At 39.4% G+C, this 21,947-nt stretch overlaps 1 protein-coding gene across 1 annotated transcript in view; it reads right to left on the reverse strand.

Moving 5' to 3' along the window:
• Positions 1-21,311, reverse strand: part of gmds (GDP-mannose 4,6-dehydratase) — a 172,206-nt gene extending 150,895 nt beyond the window's left edge. The window contains exons 1-4 of the mRNA XM_031732441.2: positions 21,048-21,311; positions 10,565-10,609; positions 7,866-7,953; positions 6,267-6,376 (exon numbers count right to left, since the gene is read on the reverse strand). Of these exons, the coding sequence (XP_031588301.1) occupies positions 6,267-6,376; positions 7,866-7,953; positions 10,565-10,609; positions 21,048-21,146 (342 nt within the window). The 5' untranslated portion in view covers positions 21,147-21,311. The remainder of the gene's footprint in view (positions 1-6,266; positions 6,377-7,865; positions 7,954-10,564; positions 10,610-21,047) is intronic.
• Positions 21,312-21,947: the final 636 nt, after the last annotated feature.

Raw genomic sequence — 21,947 nt, forward strand, 5'->3', positions numbered from 1 at the left:
TTCAGTACTTATTGTCACAAAGATGAATAATTTATCAAACATGGCTACTGTTTATTGTTTTTGTTTTTATACATTTAAAAAAAAATGTAAATATTCCCATTAAATATTCCCAGCTGTCCAGTTTTTCTGATCTCTAAATCTTGTTTGATCACACTAGACAGCAGCCTGTCCAAGGTATATTCCATCTCCTGCCAAATTCTAACAACCCTTGATCCTAGTTGGATAAATAATAGGAAAACAGATGGAGTGATGGTTGCTTCTCTTCAGCTACTCTGGCTTCCTCCCACATGTCAAAGACATGCATGTTAAGTTAGCTGGTGATTCTAAATTGGCTGTAGCTGTGAATGTAAAGGCTGTCTGTGTTTGCACTGGCCCTGGCTCTGAACCTGTCCAGGGTTTAGCCTGCCTCTTGACTGACCTGTGACAGCTGGCATGGGTCATTGAGATTTGTGTCGACTTTGAGGTGTAAAGTAAAAGTTATGAAAATCTGAAGTTGCTTACTACTAGCATCCTACTAGAACCTTGGCAATCATGTCCCAGTCCTCTGCAGTCCACAGTCCCATCCCTTCACTGTTCAATTCTTCTGCGGTAAGTACAAAGCAGGAAACCATAGCATGGTTCTAACACAAAAGCTAAATGTAATGTGAATGGTGTTAGATGCCAAATGTGCTGTAGCCAAATAAAAATTCAATCAAGTTTGGTTAACTTGTTTTTGGCACTTAGGTCGGTATCAGAAAGCTCGTTTTCTGGTGAAGGACTATAGCTACCGTCACAGTAGGGCTGTGCAATACGGCCAAAAATCCATATCGCGGTATAACTTGAAGCATGTGCGGTAACAATATATATCGCGATATATTATTTTCTTCTGTACAGTATACAGTATGTTCCACATTATAAGACAAACTTAAAATCCTTTAATTTTCTCAAAAATCGACAGTGTTCATTATAATCCGGTGCACCCTATGTATGAATTCCGGTTGTGCTCACTGACCTCAAACCGATTTTATGTGGTACACAGCGCTCAAAAATGTGTCAAAAAATGTTTTACTACGACTTTGGTAAGCTACGAAGCCGCACTGCTTGATGGATTGTGGGAGCATTACGGCTACCGCAGCCAGGAGTCTTGTGGGGTAATCTGGGTCCAAAACTCAGTCCGCTGCAGGTCCCAAAGTCAAACGAACACTGCAGCATCACAGAGTTAAAAACTGTCTAAACTCTTTAATAAAATGATCAGCATTTCTGCTTCATCAGGTGTAACAATCAAGTTTAACATCCAGGCATCCATGAAAACAGAATTGATTAAAACGAAGTTAGCAGGAAGTTAGCTCGCTAGTTTCCACCTAAACATGATACAGCATGTTCTGACTGAGAGATTTCCGGCAACATTAAAACGTACAGCTCTGCTAGCACTTCCAACATAAATGAAGACAGAAAACTAAACAGCAGTGACTTTTGTAGGGTTACTGAAGTTGGGCTAGCTGGTATATAATGATGTGCTACGTGATCGCTAGCAACACAGCTATGTTAGCATAACATAAATAGTGAAGCTAGAGGATGAACGCTAACTTTTTTCCACTCGATAAAAATAACGGGAGGGTTTTGACGGTTAGGGACAAATGCAATCGCATGGCAGGATGCTGTAAACGGACCAAGCTTCAGTCAGGAGAACAACTGAGGTAATCCATCCACAATAACAGGTTAGTCATTAATATACTGCAACAACATGGGAATAGAGCAGCTGTGAGAGAATTCAACATTAATAATTCAATGGTACGGAAGTGACCGTTGGCCAAATTTATTTCGTTTCTACCGTATACCGTTTCTACCGCCCACCCCTACGTCACAGCCTCCTCAAATCCACCAGACTTTGCTGGGTGTGGAAAAATACAAACAAACAAACAAAAAGTAAAACATAATTTTACCAGTTAGAACGCACATCCCACTGGCTTAGCGCTGTCTTGTTTAGTTAGTTTAGTTTGTTCCAATTTGTGACTCTGGTGTTTTAACATGTCAGACCTGAGGAAAGCTAATATGTTAAAGCTTTAACATGACAGTTCACAAACCAATTGACACCACCATGGTTGTCATGGTTATGTTTTTACCCCTCTTTTTTATGTACAGTCTGTTTAACATGCTAACTCTATAAATTAAACTTTTACACCAAGAATATTAAGATTGTTAAATGATAACATAGTTGGCGAAAAAGAACCAAAGTTTTGTTGACAATATAGACTCTGAGGTTCATGACCATGATTCTGAATTTGATTATCGTGTTAATATTTACAGTTGGCAAATACTGTGCAGAAATCACTATTTCCAGAAGGAACTGATGTATTCAGCTGTACTTGAGTGTAGCCAACCATCTCCCTTTCCTTTTCAAATAGTAAGGTACTCTACTAATTCTACTCTTCAAGGATCAAAGTACAGCTTGAAGATGTTACTTGGCAATGCTCCATAACCAGAGGATATTTTATTAGCGTGGGGTTCTGTAATAAACAATCCACCATGGGCTGACACTAAGAATATTGTTTTTACAAGCTCTTTTTACAAATTCTTTGGCCATCTTTCCTGCAGGCGGTGAAAACATATTTGAAATATTACTTCAGGAAAGAAGCCTAAGCACAAAGATCAAACTGATCAGTTAGAGTCAAAGAAGGTCCCTTCTGCTTTGTTTGCATGCTGATCTTTTGATATTGCAGCTGGCTGCCTTAGGCCCTCCAGTGCCGGTTGACTTTTCCCTGTGCACCTCCACCCCTGCAGCATTAGAAAATAGCCTCGACTCTGTTCTCACTGATGACTCTCTGCAGCGGAAACCAGCACCCACACATCCCATTTTAAACCCATACTACAAATTAAGCTGCCTGGATGAGTCTCATGAAGGGAGAAGGGCTAGTGGGAAGCAAGAGAGACACGCTGAGTAAGTGGTCAGTATGAGAGATCTTTTCCTCTGTGGCAGGGCAGACTGGAGACTGCTCCACACCACTACTGCCAGTAGGCTTAGCTGTTGGGAGTGTGTAGCACGTGGTTGAGGAGGTACCCAGCTGGGTTTATTGGTGTGGAAACAAACAGAGCGGACCCTCGCCTCATTCATAAACATGGATGTTCTGTTGCTGAAAATGTGTGTGGCAGTAGGGTGATCTTCCATGTGGGCGATGGGAGGACAGTCACAGCCTCTAACCACAAAGGATGTGGATAGACAAGTCATGATTCTCACTCTCCCCTTCTCTTCTTTTCCTTTGTGTCATTCATTCATTCAGGCCTCACTTACTTTGTACAAATACCAGAACGTCAGGAAACTGTTGTCTTGGCCAGTCAACAAATTTTTAATAATAAAATGAGACACAGTTACAAACCTACAAAGAATTTCCTCGGTTCCATGTGGCTTATTAGTCTGTTTTACTTTATCGTTGTTTCAGAACTAAAAGTAAGCTGGAATCAGCAAAAAAAAAACAGCAAACAGCTGAAACATCTTTTGTTGATTGTTTGCAATTAAATGAGAGCTAAAAAAAAAAAAAAAAAAAAAAAAATTAAATTTTTGTAAAGTCAATTTTATACTTTAATTTTAGTGGCCAGACTTACACCTCCCAATGAATAATGCTACTCTCCTCTGGGCTGACCACTGACTTATTTACTGACGACAACTTTATAAGGTAAACATCTGTGTTTTTGAGCATCTTCTGTCCACAAGTGGCCAAACGATGATTAAAGAAGCTTTAACTTCCAGTTTAACTATTTATTTTTGTTTTTGTTATTTACTTCATTTCATTTCATTTAAAAAAAATGAAACCATCATAGTGAAAATCAGAAAGGCAAATATAGTCATACACCCAAGTCATACACATCTGCAGTCTGACTGGACTCTTTCAGCTTTAACAAGAAATTCAAAGACTACATTGAAAATAATTTGAACAGTGGGCGGATTTCATTTAAGAACTGCTATAACTGAAACGTAATCTCCCACGCAGTCACATGAGACATTGGTTATTGCCGGCTATCTATGATCTGACTAAGCTCTTGGCTCTATATCCCATCAAAACCCTGATGATGAAGGAGGATCAGTCCTGCCTGGAGACTGTGTGTCAGATCCCAGGGCAGAGGGGGATGGGGGTGGGGGTGAGATCTCCTGGGATCACCGTGGAGCTCCGAGACAAAAGGGACATTGTGGCACAGACTGACCCATCCAAGAAAACATTACTTCCTGTCCCACCAGCTCCAGCAAATGAACAGCTCACTTCCCAGAACTAAGTTTCTTTTTAACATCATCTGCTGTTAACCGTTTCCAGCAGCAGTCATTCCTGACCATATGCAGACACAGTAACTATTTGCAGAAGAACTAAATTTGAAACTGGCTTGAAAAATACAAACAGACAAAAAAGAATTTTTCAATGTGATAAGTCATTACCCATTTATTGGTAGGGAAAAATCCAAGGAGGTGGCAGACAAAACATGAGCTGAGAGTTGAAAAACATCAACCTGAAAATGTCACTAGTGAGCGGCACTTGTCTAAGATTTAGACTGTGTTAAAAAGATTACTTGTAAGGATGAAACCATTTTTTGCAGACAAGCTCTGATTAGGAACAAACTGCCCTTCATCAAGCAGACATAATTAGAAACTTGCTGGCAGAGAAAGTTGACCTCCTAGTAGCAAAGTATTTTTCTTACAGGTTGGTGAGGAGCTAAAAGCATGAACTTAACTCCAGTGTCCAAACAGATTTTTGTTTGCAGGCAAATAAATAGGCTGTTTTATTGCCAAGTATTGGATTTTTATTGTAGTTTTAAACATACCCAGCCAATTCAGCTCTTTTAATGAAATCCAAGATTAAGATTTGTAATTAGAAGAAAAAGGAATACAGTCGACACCCAGAATTTGCGCCTCATTTGGTGAACATTATGTAAGAAAAAAAAAAGAGTTTTTATTGCAATTTTGCTGTTTTTACATTAATATTTGAAAATTAATAAATTTAGTCACAAAAGTGAAAATAATTAGCGAATATTTTAGATATGCTCTACGGGAAAAAAAAAATCCATGAATAAGCACATTTTCCATGAATAATTTGGAGTTCGGTTCCACAGAAAGATCCACAAATACTGATCCGCGAATACACAGGGGTCGACTGTATCATCACTGATATTCATTTATCTGCGTGTCAGCAAGACTACGCAGAAAATACTAAGCCAAATTTGTCAGTAAGTAAAGGAGTAAAGGTAAGTAAAGTTGTCAGTAACCCATAATATTGGTGATCTTTATAACTCAAAACTCTTTTCGTATGATAAAGCATCTGTACTTTAGTTAGGATTACAAACCAATGAAACCAGAATCCAGAGTCTAACATTGTCAGATTTCACTGGAAAACTTTTATTATAATGGCACAAAAGAGAAACCAGATCGACTTTGGAAATAATTTTATTCGTACTTATCTGGTCTAACGTCATGGTTTCAAGGTTCATCATCATTAGACTGCTGCTGGAATGCAAATTCATTGTTATCAAGTCTCTTTATCAGGTTTTTTTCCTGTATCCTTCTTCAAACCAAATCCATGAGCAGTCGTTCCAGGGAATGGGAAGACGATGAAGAATGTTTATAGGAAAAACACTCTTACACTCCATCCAAAATCCCACAACTGCGTACTACCTACTCACTATGGTTCCCTTTGTTCAGGATACTTTTGTGTAAATAAAACAGGACTAGGTATCTTTGCAGACTTCCTGAGATTGTGTGTTACCATGGTAACAATCTTGTTTGAGATGACACTACTAGAGACTAACATGTTAAAAATGACAGTTATCAAAATGAAACTATAGATTTGAATATTTCTTTCTTTTTTTTTTTTAAGTAAGATCCAGTCCATGCCTCATTTGTGTCACCACTGCATTGCACTTTGGTAGAAATATGTAGCCACTGCTTATAGTAGTAGTACATAGTACACACATGTAGTACCACTGGGTAACACGCTACTAACTCTCACTTATCATTTTGATGTATTAAATACAAATGATGTAGTATGCAGCATTACTGTGAGGCTCCATAGTGTAGTATTTTTTACACATTTGCTTGGTAAGCAAAAGGTTACTGGTTCAATTCCAGTCCGAGTCACAAATCCTCTTTGGGGTTGTATAAGCAATTTAAAACATACAGCAGTGATCCACAGTGACAAAGGAACAGCTGAAAGTAGCTTTTCAAATACCGTAGTGTGTTAATATGGGATTTGAAAGTACACTGCACAAACTAAAGAATCGCGAGTGTTGTGGCTTTGGGATCACACTACCTTGACGTGACTCTGAGCACCCAGGTTGTAGATCTCTGTAGGCTTCACCTGGTTTATGATCTTCACCAGACATGTGCTGTCAGTCAGGTCACCATAATGCAACTTCAAGTCTGATAGAGAGTGGGACAGCAAAACACATTTTGTTATCTCAACACCAAAAGACACAAAAAAAAAAAAAAAAAAAAAAAAATCACACTTGTTGCTCCTTCATGTATTCACTCCTGATGACCTGATGGAAGTCTAAGGCTACGTTCACACTGCAGGCGAAAGCGCATCAAATCCGACTTTTTTGACCCCATGCGACCCATATCCGATCACGGTATGACAGTTTGAACGGCACAAATCCGATATTTTCAAATCCGACCTAGGTCACTTTCGTATGTGGTACTGAATCCGATACATATCTGATGTTTTAGAAAGCGACTGCTGTTTGAACGGTCATGTCGCATTAAATCCGTCTTTTACGTCACTGACACAAGACAGACGCCAATTATCAGCGCCGGAGAAGCGCCTGAGAAGACATCGTGAACGCATCCTGGCCATCCAGTGTAGATGACAGTGAAACTGTTGGGAGGACAGCGTTGGAGAAACATGAACATTTTATTTGTACTGTATAATCTGCAGATTCTGACAGAAATCTGCAACTATCATTTGAAGCACCGCTCCTCTCTAAAACAGCAATAAGGATAATTATTAGGCCATATGTAAATAACAAAATAACTTTACAACTTAAAGCAAAATTGGGAAACGTAAAGTCCGAAACAAGTCTTTATATTAAGGGCATCAGTCAAACAATACTGTTTGGTCTGGGTCTAAACAGAGCGCGTTGTGTGTGACGTCTTCTTTTGCGCATGTTGGCCGCTTTGAGGGCCGTGAACGGTTCACACTAGAGCGCGTTTGCTGTCATGTTTTATTTGTAGTGTGAACAACCAGACAAAAAAAATCAAATTTGATCAAAAAAATCAGAATTGAGCATTAAGACCTGCAGTGTGAATGTAGCCTACGTCCTAATATCGGGATCAAGACCAAAACAACAACAAAAAAATGGTTGTGTTTCTCCTTTCCCTCATCCTCAACCGGTCATAGCAGATGGCTGTCACTCTCTGAGCCTGGTTCTGACGGATATTTCTTCCTGTTTCTTCCCACTGTCCCCACTGTCAAGCACTTGCTTAATAAAAAGCACCTTGGGGAGAGTTGTAATTTGGCGCTATATACATAAAATTGAATTGAATTTAAAAAGTCAAAATTCCAAAATATCTGCCATTATTATTTTCTCGTTTCAGACACACATATCATAAACAGATTTCCCTGACATTTTTTATACATTTATTCACTTCTTTATGCTCTCTAGTTGTGTTTGTAGCTTTCCAAACAGGTGTGTTTCCAACAGGTAAGTTACAGATTGCCTTCTGGTGGACAAACTGCGCAACATCATCACACATAAAGGAAAGGGTGTTTCTCCCCTCTTGTCTTTACCTTTTAAATGCATCAGCTGCTATGAATGGCAGTACTGACAGATTGGATAATAGGAAATATCAGCTGATATTTTTATTTGGTTAAATAAACTCTTTTTCCTCCGTAAATAAATGAGATACTTACTGCCCTCGGTATGCGTCTGTGGATTCTGGTAAAGATGCTCAATGCGACCTGTGTTGAAGGAGCTGGAACGCCGCAAAATACCATGAACCTGAGAGAAAAAGGGGGAAGAAGAATTGTTACATTTTTAAAAGAATCTACTATCTTAAAACATAACACACACACAAAAAAATTAAACTAAAATTTACACCATTCATGTCAGTTAATTTGTCATTGTTATTACGATTTTAACATGGGTAAACACAGACAAAACATATTCTGAGGCATGCTGCAGTTTAAACAAAGTTTGCTTACAGGATTTCTGCAACGATTACTCCAATCAAGTTTTAATTAGGGCAAACAAATCGTACTAAACTAATAACACACTAATAGAATTATTTTTATTATTATTTTATTTAGTTTTCATTGAGTAATTACACAGCTGAAAAAAAGTGGTTTCTGCCATATCGCAGGCCTGCTCTTACAGTAAAACGACTGTGTGTTCAGCAGAAGTCAGCAAGAGGTGAACTCTGCCTATATAGTCAAACTACATCTTTAATTATATACACTGAGGTGTCAAAACTCATTAAGGGTACTGGGGAGGTCATCAAATATCGTCTCTATGGGGGAAAGAGTTAAATTTAGGAGTTCTTAGAACTTCCTTTAGCTGCAACAACCTCCATCAGACACTTCCTCTAGCTGCTTGTGAGACTTCCAAAACAATGAGGAGGAATTTTGGTACATTCCTTCTACAAACAAAAGAGATCCAGTTCATTTGTATTTCTGGGATTTTCATTTTCAGTCATTCTGTCCGTGTGTGCGCTGGGTCATTGCCTTCCTGCATCAGTCCTACATTTCACCTGGCTCACTGCTGCCATAAAGTTCTTCTGTAAAAATGCCTGGATATCATTTTCATTTCTTTAATCTCTCAGTGACCCATAGGCATCCACACCCTTACAAATCATGATGGCCCCTCCGCTAAGCATCACAGATTTTTGCAGATTTCTTTGTGACTTGCTGTTGCCTTTGGTTTCTTTTTACATTTGTTAGAACTAAACACTGACCTGTCGGTGCAATCTTTGCTGGATGCCCGCTGGTAGAAAGAGTCAAAACAGACTGGACTTGCCTGTAATTTACAATTTGCTGAAAAAGTGTTTTAACGTCTCCCAGCTATTTCTCTACTGCTACATCTAAGTTCCAGTAGTCAAAGTCTAATAATAAGGAAACTGGCTCTTATCTTTGACAGATCACTGGAACTGGTGCAATCTGTTTCACTGCATATGTCGATATAATAGCATTATGTTTAATGGCTCCACCTCAACATTTTTTTTTGTTCTCTCGCTGCCTGTGATCTGTGATCTGTACTCCACATTCTTAGAGGGAATGCATGAGGAAGGTCTGCTCAGGGAAGATAACAGGACCTGATCCAAGGGGAGTCCATTAGTGGGACGCTGTTCCCTGACCTCACTTCCTTTATTCACTGTGCACTTCCTGCCTGCCCGTGCACTCCTCTTTAATGCCACTCCTCACAGCACCTCCAACCCTTCCACATCAGCATCCCCAACCTGAAGCCTGCGTCTACTTTTCCTGTCTGATGTCTGTGAGGCAAGCAGCAGATGGCAGAGCTGACCAGAGAGTCTTAGATGAAGCTAGGTGTTTCTCCTGCACATCAGAGGGGAAGTGAAGTCATGCTGTGACTGTCAGGAGATGTAATGAAAACTCCTGAAATATGCATGTTAACGTACCTTCTGTAGCCACGACTACATTACAAATGCAGATTACAGCATATGCCTTCACTCTTTGCTCTCCACATAAACTCTTTACCTGAATGCAGTTCACATATGCTTCAAGGTCTCTGGGCAATGGACTGCACAGAGAAACCAATAACTTCTGATTACATGAGATGCAAAGGTTTTGTTTAGATTACACCAGTATTAGTTTGGCCACTATGGAAAAGTCTCAGCATAAGCCTGCTCCTTTTCTAGATCTGCAATAAGCCAGCGTCCTCTTCCCACTTTGGGCACAGCTCAAAGCACTGCCAGTGGAAAACTGAAGTTTAGCAAGAGACCAGGGAGCAATACAACCAGTTTCTTAACTTCCAGTGCTTCTTCTTGTCTTGTTGGGCCACAAAGGTAATATTACTCTAGTTTTTGCTACTTTTTCTCTATGAGAATAACATTATTTCTCTATCCTGTCTCACCAATCTCTCTATCCAATCTCACCCAGCAACACAGACACATATTACTGCCTCCCACACACAACTTTAAACAACTTAAAAAGAAAGAAAGAAAAAGAAACCATTGTTAGCCTCTGAGTTCACTGACAGACTGTTGACTTTGCGTGTTCCTGAGCACACTGAACAGCAGGTGAAAGCTAGTGACCTCACTCGTATGGCTGTCTAATAACAACCATTTCCCTGTTAATGGTTTGACCTGGGGTAAAAGGACAGGGGTTAAAAAGCTCATGCAGCACCAGGGGCCTTATCAGGGTGAGGTGTGAGTCAGCCAGTGTAAGTAGCTGACTGTCAAGATACGTCACACTCCCTCAGGAATACCCACAGACTGCGGCTGGGTGCAGCTTATCAAGGGGAATGTCGTTCTGTGTGTATGTTGGCATTCGCGAGTGTCTGCGTACATATATGCATCTGTGTATGTGTGTGTGCGTGCGTGCGTGCGTGCGTGTATATGTGTACAGAGGGGATTTTTTTTTTTTTTCCCCCTCACCTCATAGCCTTTAGCGAGCAGGAACTCCGCCAGGTAGGAACCATCCTGAAAAAGCACAAGACAACACCAGTTAAGACCTGTCAAATAACACTGCAAAGACAAAGAGTGTGATTCACACATACACAACAAATCACAGCAACACAACCAAAACACGATAAAACATTCACCGCCCATTTCGGCTGAATTAATTTTATCACCAAGTTTAAATGATTACAGGATGAGAACATGTTTGACGTGTTAGAGCACCTTTTTTTTCCCCCTCTACAGACTCAAGAGATTCAAATTCAATCCTCCAACTAAAACTGGGGATATAGGAATATGATTAAAGGACACAAGTGATCTATTAGAGAAAAAAAAGAGAAATACATTCTTGTGGCATGATAAATAAAATAGTATTTTCTCTTGTTCAGTCCGATAAGAGTTACATTTCTGGCAATGTGTCTGTGACCTAAGCTAACACATTAAGTAACAATTAAGCTTGAGGTCAACTTTGGATTTAAATTTGTGGTATGTTGTTGAGGGAAGAAAAATAAAATTAGCAGTCAAGTAATAAATAAATAAATAAAATAAAAATTCCAGAGCCTCTACTATGGTGTTGAAATTAAATACTTCAGTACTGGCTAACACTGGATCCTGGGATCATCAGGCTTGACGTCCACATGGATCAGGATCGCTGGGCACACACTGGACCTACTTTGAGACGTGTGTGTGTTTGTGTACGTGTGCTGGTGATGTGAGAGCACGATCACTGTCAATAAGGTCTTGTTCCCCTCACCCATGTTACTCCATGTCTTTTTCCTTGCTCAGATTTTCCGACCACACGTTCTGGAACACTGTGGAACATTCCGACCCAGTCATGGCATTCATCCCTCAATCCCCCTCACACGCATACACACACACACACACACACACACACACGTATGGCCACACTGCCAAGATGCCAGCCTGAGGCTTCCTCCTCATGTCTGGGGGAAACGGTGAAGGTGGGGGTAAAGGATCGCAGAAGGAAAGGCTACTAGAGGTTGGGGAGCATGCAGGAACCTGCACTCAGCACCAGGATGGTGGTGTCTCGGGCTACACGCACTTTTAAGTGACAGTAATAATAATTATAATTATAATTATAACAACAACAGTGTAAAGTCATTAAATCTGTTCCTTTTTCTTGGTTCTTGTAATCAGACTTGCTGTAGCATTTTGAACAATCTGAAGCCGTTTTAATGCTTTCTGACTGACGCCCATAGAAAGACCATTTCAATAATTTAAACGTGAGGAAACAAAAGCATAAATGACAGTACGAGTGTCACAGTATTGATCAGATTCTTGCAACATATCTAAGTTAGTCGTAGTAAGCCTGGGTGACCTTGTTTATGTGCTTTTCAAAGGTGACATCAGAGTCGAAAAACACCCCCGGGTTTCTGACGGCTGATTTTACACAGTGAAACCAGATGAAGGCGTCGTCTCATATCAAACCAGTTTGTGAAACAATGCAATTTGACCACAGCTCAAGGCAAACGTGGCGAACAGTAAAAGACGGCGTGAAAAGCAAACACACAGAGACCTGAGAGATGACGGATCACTGAAGAGAGTATAATGGCACAAATACTGGATGTGACAGAAAAAAAAAGGTGAATTTAAGTTCAAAGTCTGCTTGTTTTCTCACTTACACTCACTCGTGCCTGATTTCTGGATGTCAGCAATGGCAAATGCCCCAACCAAATAAATAATCCAAAACATTACTTTATAAATTAAAATTATAACGATGTTTTTTTTTTCCCGTTGACAAACCCAAATGTTAAGCTGAATCTGTAGTATCGTCTTACTGAATACAACCCTTTGTTGATTTTGGTCCCCTTTGCGGTCAAAAAGGCGGATGAAGCAGTGTATGCTTTAGGGTGGAGTTACCTTGAAAAGTTGCTCTCTTTTTGCAGTCAGGTCCACCTCGCTAGTTCCTTTTGGTTTTTAAACCACAATTACGTAATGTCCATTCTGGTGCAGGATGGCATATAATAACTGCACCAATAACTGCTGTAGGTTAATTAAAACCAACAGCTATTTTGTTTGTATCAATAATTATACAATATTTCTTCGCCTCATTAGTAAAAACTGGTGAAACTGGTGTTTCAAACACAGTGAGATAAATACATTGTGGCTTTTTGCAAAGGTTTGCTCGACATATAGACCAGATGATGAATTAACAGATTATAGCTGCAGCCCTCTGTACTACACTACATGCCTTTTTAGAGATCCAGTATCTGCAGGTTGAGCAACCTGGCAGTAAGTTGGCACTGATGCCCAACCTGTTTCTGGCTAAATCCGAGTGGGAGACGGGCACGGACGCTGGCAGCCCCTCGCCCGTCCCCACGGCGTTCAAAGCTCCGGCCGGTGTCATGTTTTCCTGCCCGTGTGCCAGGGTCAATGCGTTCCATGCCAGACCAATATGGAAAACAAGTCTGAAGAGCTACAGCTCTGTTTCAAAACAAGAGACTCCTTTGAGGCCATATTAGCCCATAAACCCTGGCCTCACCTCGCCGTTTCCTGTTATGGGGAGCCTGGCGCTTGCTGCGAGCGAGGGGGGCAAGCACACGCACGTTCACCTGCCAGGTCAATGCCACACCACAAAGATTCATTTACACCTATGACACAATATGATCACTCTTCTCCAAAGCTATAGTGCGTGTATTGTATTACAAAGGTGCTGCTCAGTGACAGGCGTGCGAAGGTTAAGCCAAGCACAGGACAGTGACTGTCTCACATCTGAAAGCTAATTCTGAGTCTGACCTCAGAATCTCAATGAGTATCTGGAGTAAGTAATTCTGCAGGAGGAGCACAAATGTCAACACATGCACAGGTGTGACCACCGTATTAATCACCTGACAGGGTGGTGTTACCTCAGGACTTTTCATTTGCAATTTAATGCCAAACAGACTTTGAAGTTTAAATCTCCACCTGGTTAAATCTTCGAAGTACAGTTTAGTCCAACAATGTGACAAATGTTTATTTATGTGTAAATGCATATTGTATATATGCATACCCGTGGAGATATTTGGTGTAAGCAAAGATGCTGCAAGTAGTAAATCAAATAACATAAGGGCATGTTCAGCATATTAGTATTACACAAATACTGTGCATAATTACGTGATACAATAATAATAGTAACAATCATTTTTATGCGTTCTTTGTTCTTTTTTTTTTTTTAACTGAACCTTTTATCTAGATTCACTGGAAATCCATACACTTAAAATTCTATCCTAATGAAATGTCAGTGAACGTAATGGAAAATAACGCAAAACAAAGATTAAGGCAAAATACATTCAGTGATAAAAAGATCAGGAAAAAAGCAAATGTCAATGCTTAACGGCTGAATCCATCCATGTGTTTAAAATGTAGCATGAGTGCTATCATTATCCCCAATCAGCATTAATATTACGATTGTTAACAGATCATCATCGTGTGGTTTCATTAAGAGGCCTGATGTGTGCGTACATGAGTCTAAGATTAGAGGAAAGTAATTCAGTTTTTGCTTTTTCACTTTAAATACACTTAAAAACATGATGTGCTCCTTCTGTAGTGCAGAGACGTACGGGACTGTATTTCCCTCAGACACTAAAGTAAAGTAGCAACATAAATTTGAATCCAAGTAACTCAGATTAGACTTTAGATAGCTTTGCTACTTAAGCATTAAAGAATAAAACATTAATTTGCACACACAAATATTAAAACCCAAAATTTTAGGATTAAACTTCTGATTTGAGTCACAATATACAGTTCAAAATGAAGAATGAGGTGAAATGAAAGTATTAAAAAATAAAATGCATTTATTATGATACTGTGAACTGTTTCACACTTATAAACAGCCTGAAAGTGTTATTTACACTGTAATACACATTAAAAATACATTATGAACTAAATGTGTAGAAGGGGCAAAAACAGAGGCACTGTTTTGAACAGGTTTAAGGCATCCAATAAAAATTACAAGTCAAAAAAACAAAACAAATTATATATCTCTCTATATATCTATATATATATCTCTATATAGAGATATATATAGAGATATATATAGATATATATATATATATAGATATAGATAGATATATATATATAGATATATAGATATAGATATATATATATCTATATCTATATATATATATCTATATATATCTATATATATATCTATATATATCTATCTATCTATATATATATATATGTGTGTATATATATATATGTATATATATGTGTGTATATATATATATGTATGCGTATATATATATGTATGCGTATATATATATATCATCCAGTGATTTAAACCCAGTTAAAAAATCCAAGGTTTTTCTAACCTGGTTTTGACCAAACAGTTCTTCTGATGTCTTCAAGCATTACTTAGAACAACACAGTCATGCTCATGGCTTTAACTAAAGAGCCTGATGTTTTTGGACAAACACGAACACTGTGAGTTTGGTACCCCCTGCTGGTGAAGTGAAATTTTGTATCCAGTTGTTTCACTGGGTCAGCTCTGTGACCTAAAATACCAAAGTAAGTTGATATCACCTGTCCAACATTAGGCAGAAAAAGCCCAAATGGAAAACATTTTGATTCCCAGTCTGAAATTTTAAGGGCTTAGCCTGTGTGCTTACCGACATGATTTATGTAAACACAGAGGCCATACATGGATTTATTTGTCATTGTGCATAAGCTACAAATGAATCACTGTAATGTGTTTTCTTTAGACCACAGGCAGAAGCTGCCAAGCACGCCACTAGTCTGCAATTAGGCCTGATATGGTATAATGAAGCTGTAATCACAGACCACAATACACAAAACCCTGTGCACACACAGACTCACACACTGCATTAAGTAGGAACATTCGGTGTGCTACGTGAAGAGCAGCCTGAATCTCTTTCCTCTACTTTAGGACCATTCAGGCATATCACTGAAATAATGAGTGAACAGCACTCGCAGAAGCAATTAAGAAGCTGCGCAAAGACCTACTGCCATAATATCTGCAGACATTATTTTTAATTTAGAACAGTAAAATATCAAAGACTAAAGTCAAAAAGTCTTTTTTGTGTGACTTAAATCTAAATATACTGCAGAATAGCTAAAAACAGAAAAAAAACCTTATGCAAACCTTATGTTTAAGTGAGTTTAAGATTTTCAGTTAACTGTCAAAACTGTCCCTTTTAATTTTCTGTCACTCAGTTTGTTTCCCTGCTCTTGCACATATTTAGGACACCCTCGCAGCCACTTTTCTATTTTTGAAAAAGAAAACCACAGCAGGCCGTGTTTGACCACCTGACCTGACAAGTCATTTCAGACTGATTTATTTTACCAGTGTGTGTTAAGTACTAACATACCACATACAGGAGTATGTTTGTGTGCACTTACATGCAGTTTCACATTTCTTGCACACTAATTAGCGGTTGGACTTTCAGCTGGAAGCATGTGGTATGTGTATACAGTTACATTAGAAACAAGGACTTTCCATGCCCATACTATAACTGAGGTCACTTAACTCTTCTAGCCCTCAGGACACAAGCTGTATCCAAAAACTAAAGTATGTGCTGTGCAGTCCCTCTAACATGCCAATGAAACTTGAAATGAAATAGTGGCATGACGGTTAATATATCACAAGGCTCATCAGAGAGCCAAAATGTCCTCGTGTTCAAAGGGATAATGATGCAGAGCTGCAAAATATACAATATACCTGCCTTCTACTTAGAAGTAAGGCTCACTGAATAACTGCTAACTGTTAGCTGCTAGCTGGCAGCTAGATAGACGTAGATGTACCTGTGGTATCAACGTGAACATCCTAGTTAATTTTAAAAAAATAAACTGATCTTGTCCAACCTTTGACCTTCAAACTCATCCGAGATTTTTAGCAAAGCATTTTTCTTCGAATCGACTTTCAGGGCTTTCCATTAAGCAGTAGTACTTGGTACTGGTACTCCAAGTACAGCTGAGTCAATCAGAAAATGTGATGTCGCGCTGCATGCCGGTCAATGGTGTCACTCGACGAGTAATGAGAGGAACTCCTTCACAAAGGTTAAAGCTAGAATTTTTGAAACCCAGCAATCAGGGAAACGGTGACGCAAAAACCAACACTGAGGACCCCGAGTTAAGCTGTAGACCAAGCAGCAGGTATACCATTGCCTTGACATCCTCCATTGTTGAGCTGTGTTTATGTCGCATGTAAATGACATCATCTCAGGACTTTCAGACGCATTGCTATAACAACCCCACGCACATTAGGCGCTACTCTATTGTAAGGGGAAAAGACCAAAAATGAGTAGAGTCGAGCTGAGCTGAGCCGAGTGGGTACTAGTGGAACAGAGGCTGTAGCTACACCTGTGGTATCAATTTCAAAAGCCTACGTCGCCTCATTCTCCGGTTATCGCATTCGCAGGATTTTTGGAAAACTTGACCTCTGACATTGAGAACTCGTGAGAATTTGTAGTAGATGCACCTATGCTTTTTACTTTTTACAACTAACTGCAGCTGGACTTAGCCTACATCTCTTTTCCTGAATAAATAGAAGCTGACAGACTTCATTCAGAGGAGGACTCGGCCTTTAAGGAGCCATCAGCAGCAGTTATGAGCAACAGTGGAGATGTGTGCACGGATTCTTAGCTTTATGATTATTATTACTGGCACACGCAAACACTCTATCCAGTGTTGCTAACAGTGGAGTCTAGGGAAGGAGGCAAGGGAGGAATGAGAGAGTATAAAACGCCAACAAAGGATGAAGAAAAGAGGCCTGTAGGTTGAACATCAAAAAGCTTGCGGGGTCATACTGCAATGTAGTGCTGTTTTCCCAACCAGAGGGGTTGAAGAAAGAAGTGCTGGTCTCAAAGCCAAAGTAAAGTTTTACTGTGGAACAGAGAGGGTGAACCTGTCCTCTTTGTAACCCCAGCTAATAAAAAAACCACACTATCAAGCAGAACCCCTGCCCAGCTCCACAGCTTTGCCTTGGCACTCAGGTGGTCTCCCATACCTCACACTCTCTCAACCCAATACTTCACACCAAGACAGCAGTCAAAAGTATTCAGACCAAGCAGCGTGTTGCCCTGAAATTTATGAACAGTAGTTAGCCAACTGATTTACAGCATCGCAGTGACCCCAGTGGCCCGACAAGTGACTTCTGAGATGGTGTATCCAGATGCCTGCCTGCTTGCCTCCTGCATAGGCGCTCAGTAGTCAGTAACAGTAAAGCCATGACTGGTGAAATAAAAATGAATTAACACTGTTTTTCTTTTTTCCTGTTAAAGAGGGTGAGGGGAGATGGACCTTTGCTTGTTAAAGGAATGTGAGATGTTGAAAATGACTTTCCAAGGCCGCTGAAAGTTGTCTCTCCAGGGCTGGATTCTGCTAAAGGTCAACGGACTACTTTTATTCCCTACCATGAAATATTTCTCAGGTTTCTGCTTAAGTTTGTTTCAGTGCAAATCATCACATGGCAACAGAAATTCCTCTATCTGTACGCTACATATGACATACACACACACACTGACATCTAAGTCATGGACAGGTTATATTATTTCCACTTCTTTAGATAACGCAAAACAAATACATGGAAGAGTGGGACGTAAAAAAAATCTTCTCGTGTCATATCGATATAACATTTATAATACATATGAAAATGTTGAAAGTTTGACACAAATTCCGTTTCCTTTAATATTAAATTGACTACATTAGAATATCTTGGAAATAGTAGTTAAAAATCCAAGAGTGCTGTATTGTTAAAAAAATAAAATTCCCAGATTACATCTGTATTCCTTTTATCTGCAGGCAATAACTTTACAGTCTATGCGCTTTATACCAGAGTACTAACAAATTCCATCTGTATGATCTTCAGTACAGTCAGAAAACAGGAGCTGTTCTTTATACTAAACTAATCCAGTGATGCTGTATGTTAGACACTCTTTGCATCTAGAATGCTGGTTGGCTAAAGAGGCTAACACTTGAAACTGCTAGTGTGACATCGCCATCAGCATCTCAGCACAATGCAAACAGATCTGACCAATTCCAGCCACTGCATTTGGAAACAAGCGCGCTGTAACACAAAACACGCACTGGTACTGAATACACAAATAGCAAAATAACACTATAACATCAGGACCAGCTCGCTGTCGCTTGATGTTGACCTGTTCTCACAATAATCAACTAGCGGAAAACTAAGAAAACACTACGTCCTTCCTTCCATGTAGGTATTTGCTTTATCCTCATACAGAGTCCAATGGTGTGCACCATCTTTATTTCGTTATCCCTGTAAGAAAAACTTAACAATAAATGTGAAGTACTGTGCAACCATCTGGAGCCATCCCCCATTCCTTAATATTTTTCTAAGAAAATGGCAAACAAATGCAGGGATTTATAAAAAGTGTGCAAATGATGCAAATACTTAAGTTGTTACTTTGTAATCATTTTACATTTTACTAATAAACTGCCAAAATTGATTACAGCAAACAACACAATACTTAACATCTAAATAATTTCATGTAAAAAAAAAAAAGGAAACCATCATTGAAACATTAAAAATGAACTTTGGTTAAATTGTGGTATTAGTTATGCTAAAATAAGGGGCATACAAAATAAATGGCTCACTGTCTACGTTGGGCTACAGCGTAATTTTCCCACTGGTAGGATAAATCAGGTGCAAGACTGCAGCTCTTCACATTTTCAGACTTAACAACACAAATCCAAACAAATATGTAAATACACTATATAAAAAACAAACAGTACTAAAACAGAGTTTGCACAAATCTAATAAGCTTGAAAGTCGTGATTTGGTATGAACACTTTTCCTCTCTATACAGCATGATCTCGCTTAGTATTTTTAATTAGTATCCATTAATAACAGTCAACAAAACCTTTTAAAAGTGGACACAATTGCCAAAATTTGTCAGTTTGTCCCGGGAGCTAATCATTTGAAAAATCCCATTAGGGTTGTGTCTTGCGCAGGGCGCTTCAACGTACAGATACAGGAGCTGGGGATCAAACTACCAACCTTCTGAATAGTTGACAAAACAACTGTTGTTCACGCAGTGGAAAGATTCAAGTTAACTCCAAGTAAATGCGTCACTACAAACCATGTGACAATATTTGGTCCACTTTTATTTATTCATTTATGTATACAGACGTATTGACTGCCTATGTGTGCTTCCACTGCTGGCCGAACCACCATAATTTCCCTATTAGTTAATTAGGAAACATGCGTGAGTTAGCTGGTTATCATCACAGCTCAACACCTGCATGTGTGAAGCTGTGTCATGGTGACATTGCTTTGTACAAAAAGAGCAAATGTGCTTCAACTTTAATCAATGCTGACAGTTAAACTGATAGATTTGTATCACTCTGAGAATAGGAAACATCCGGCTTCCACAGTAAAGAACCTGTTTAATGGGCTGTTGCAACCCTGAGCTTATCTTTCCAGGATGTTGTATAATTAAACAGTGGTAAGTTCAGAGGATTTGCAGCTGACCAGTAATGGAAATAATTTATAGTAATTGACAATTTCGTCCAGACTAGTCTACACATTGATGATGTGGCACGATGATTTGTGTTTCTAGAGTAGTGTCAACACTGCCTTTGGTTATGGTTTCCTGTGTGTCATTCACTCTGCCATTCACGGTCTGCTCTCTGGAAACAGTTCTTTCAGTTCTTTAAGCTCTGTTTACAGAAACGTTTATTGTACTGTATTGTATTGTATTATACTGTTTATTGTGTTGTAATCATAAACTTGTACATACGGGTTACTGTGTAGCATGGTTTGCAGGATTGCTGGTGGCTACTTTCAAGTCTTAGGCAACTTTTCTGTTTACTTTTTTTTTTTTTTTTCATCTCAGCTGATGGTTTAAAGACTTTAAAATTAAGGTTACTTCTACACAGAGACACCTAAACATTCATGGTTTGTAATTTTTCATTTAAATGTTCACATCACCACATTGTCTGTGACCAGAACAGGTTGGAAAGCTGACAAACCAGAAAGCATGACGAGTTACACCTGAACTACCTGTTCGACTCACTTTATCTGATACCAGCGCACTGTCACTGGCTGGGTGTGAACTCACAGAGCCAAAAACGTGTACTCTGACGACATCTTGAAAACTTGGAAGTATAGTACAAAGACAACTGAATAGAAAGAGCAGAAGTTATTTTCCCTTAAGGCATGAATGACAAGCAAAAGTAATTCGCTTTCTGGGAGAATTTCAGTGCGACATAAATTGGCACGTGTTAACAATCATATGCAAAATACACAAAGAGCACATTTGAATGGGATGGTGAATTAGCTCCTGGCAGGTGTAAGTGACACCGGCAGCTTTAACCACACGTTTTCTCTCAAAATTAACCACGAACAAGGAGGTATTGACCCTTTCACCAGCAGCGACCAATTAAAGTGCGCCATTGGAAAGATGGTTTTATAAACTGGGGTTTGTCCATGCCATCCTACAGTGCAGATAGCTGCCCAATAGTACTTCAGTGACGTTACCTGCCCGGTGATGCCGGTGATGACAGCTACTTTCCTCTCCTTCTTCGGCTCGCCATTAACATCGGAGCTAACGGTGGCAGTCTCGAAGCACTGAGCCATCTCTGACAGGGTGAATGTTTACAGTTTGCTGCCTCGCTGACCAGTCGGACACAGCAAAACGCTTCCGTCAGTTTACCGTCTGAGTACCAAGGAGCCTCCGTTGCATCCGTAAACCAAGCTGGAAACCGCTGCACGCTGTTACGTATGAGGAAGCGTGATGAAGTTGGCCAATGGGAACCGAGAGAAGAAGCAGTGAAGGACGCTTCCCTAAAGAGAGGAAAGCCTGTGAGCGCTAAATGTTTTTTTCTTGCCACAGCGCCACTAGAAGGACGGAGGGAGAAATGCAACCAATACCTGTTGTTTCTAACAGCTATGAAAAATACTTTTGAAGACTTCACAAGTATTTGTTTACAACATAACTCACAAACCTGAGCACAACTGAAACTTTTAAATGTAGTTTAAAAATAAAACATTTTAGTGTTGTGATCCTGATTATTTTATGTTTTGTTTATATTGTAGGCAGCACAGTGTGATTAGCATTGTTGCCTCACAGCAAGAAGGTCCTGAGTCTACGGTGGCCCTTAGAGGTCAAATGCACTTCACCTGAAGAAAATACCAACAAATAGAAAAACTCTTCAAACACCCACAAAACAAACATTGAAACTTGAATACAACACAATGGAAATAAAGAAAGCGAGGGTGAATATTTATGGCCTGGGACAAAAGTGAGGAAAAACCTCCACAATAAACTGTGGAAGTGTTTTTAGGGCGACAATAGCATGACACAACAAGCTAAAAGGAAATGACTAAAAGAAAACACCCATCTACAGTAATGTATGAATCATGTCAATGAAATACACA

The sequence above is a fragment of the Oreochromis aureus genome, linkage group 17, assembly GCF_013358895.1.
Source record: "Oreochromis aureus strain Israel breed Guangdong linkage group 17, ZZ_aureus, whole genome shotgun sequence".
In the NCBI taxonomy this organism is placed as follows: Eukaryota; Metazoa; Chordata; class Actinopteri; order Cichliformes; family Cichlidae; genus Oreochromis; species Oreochromis aureus.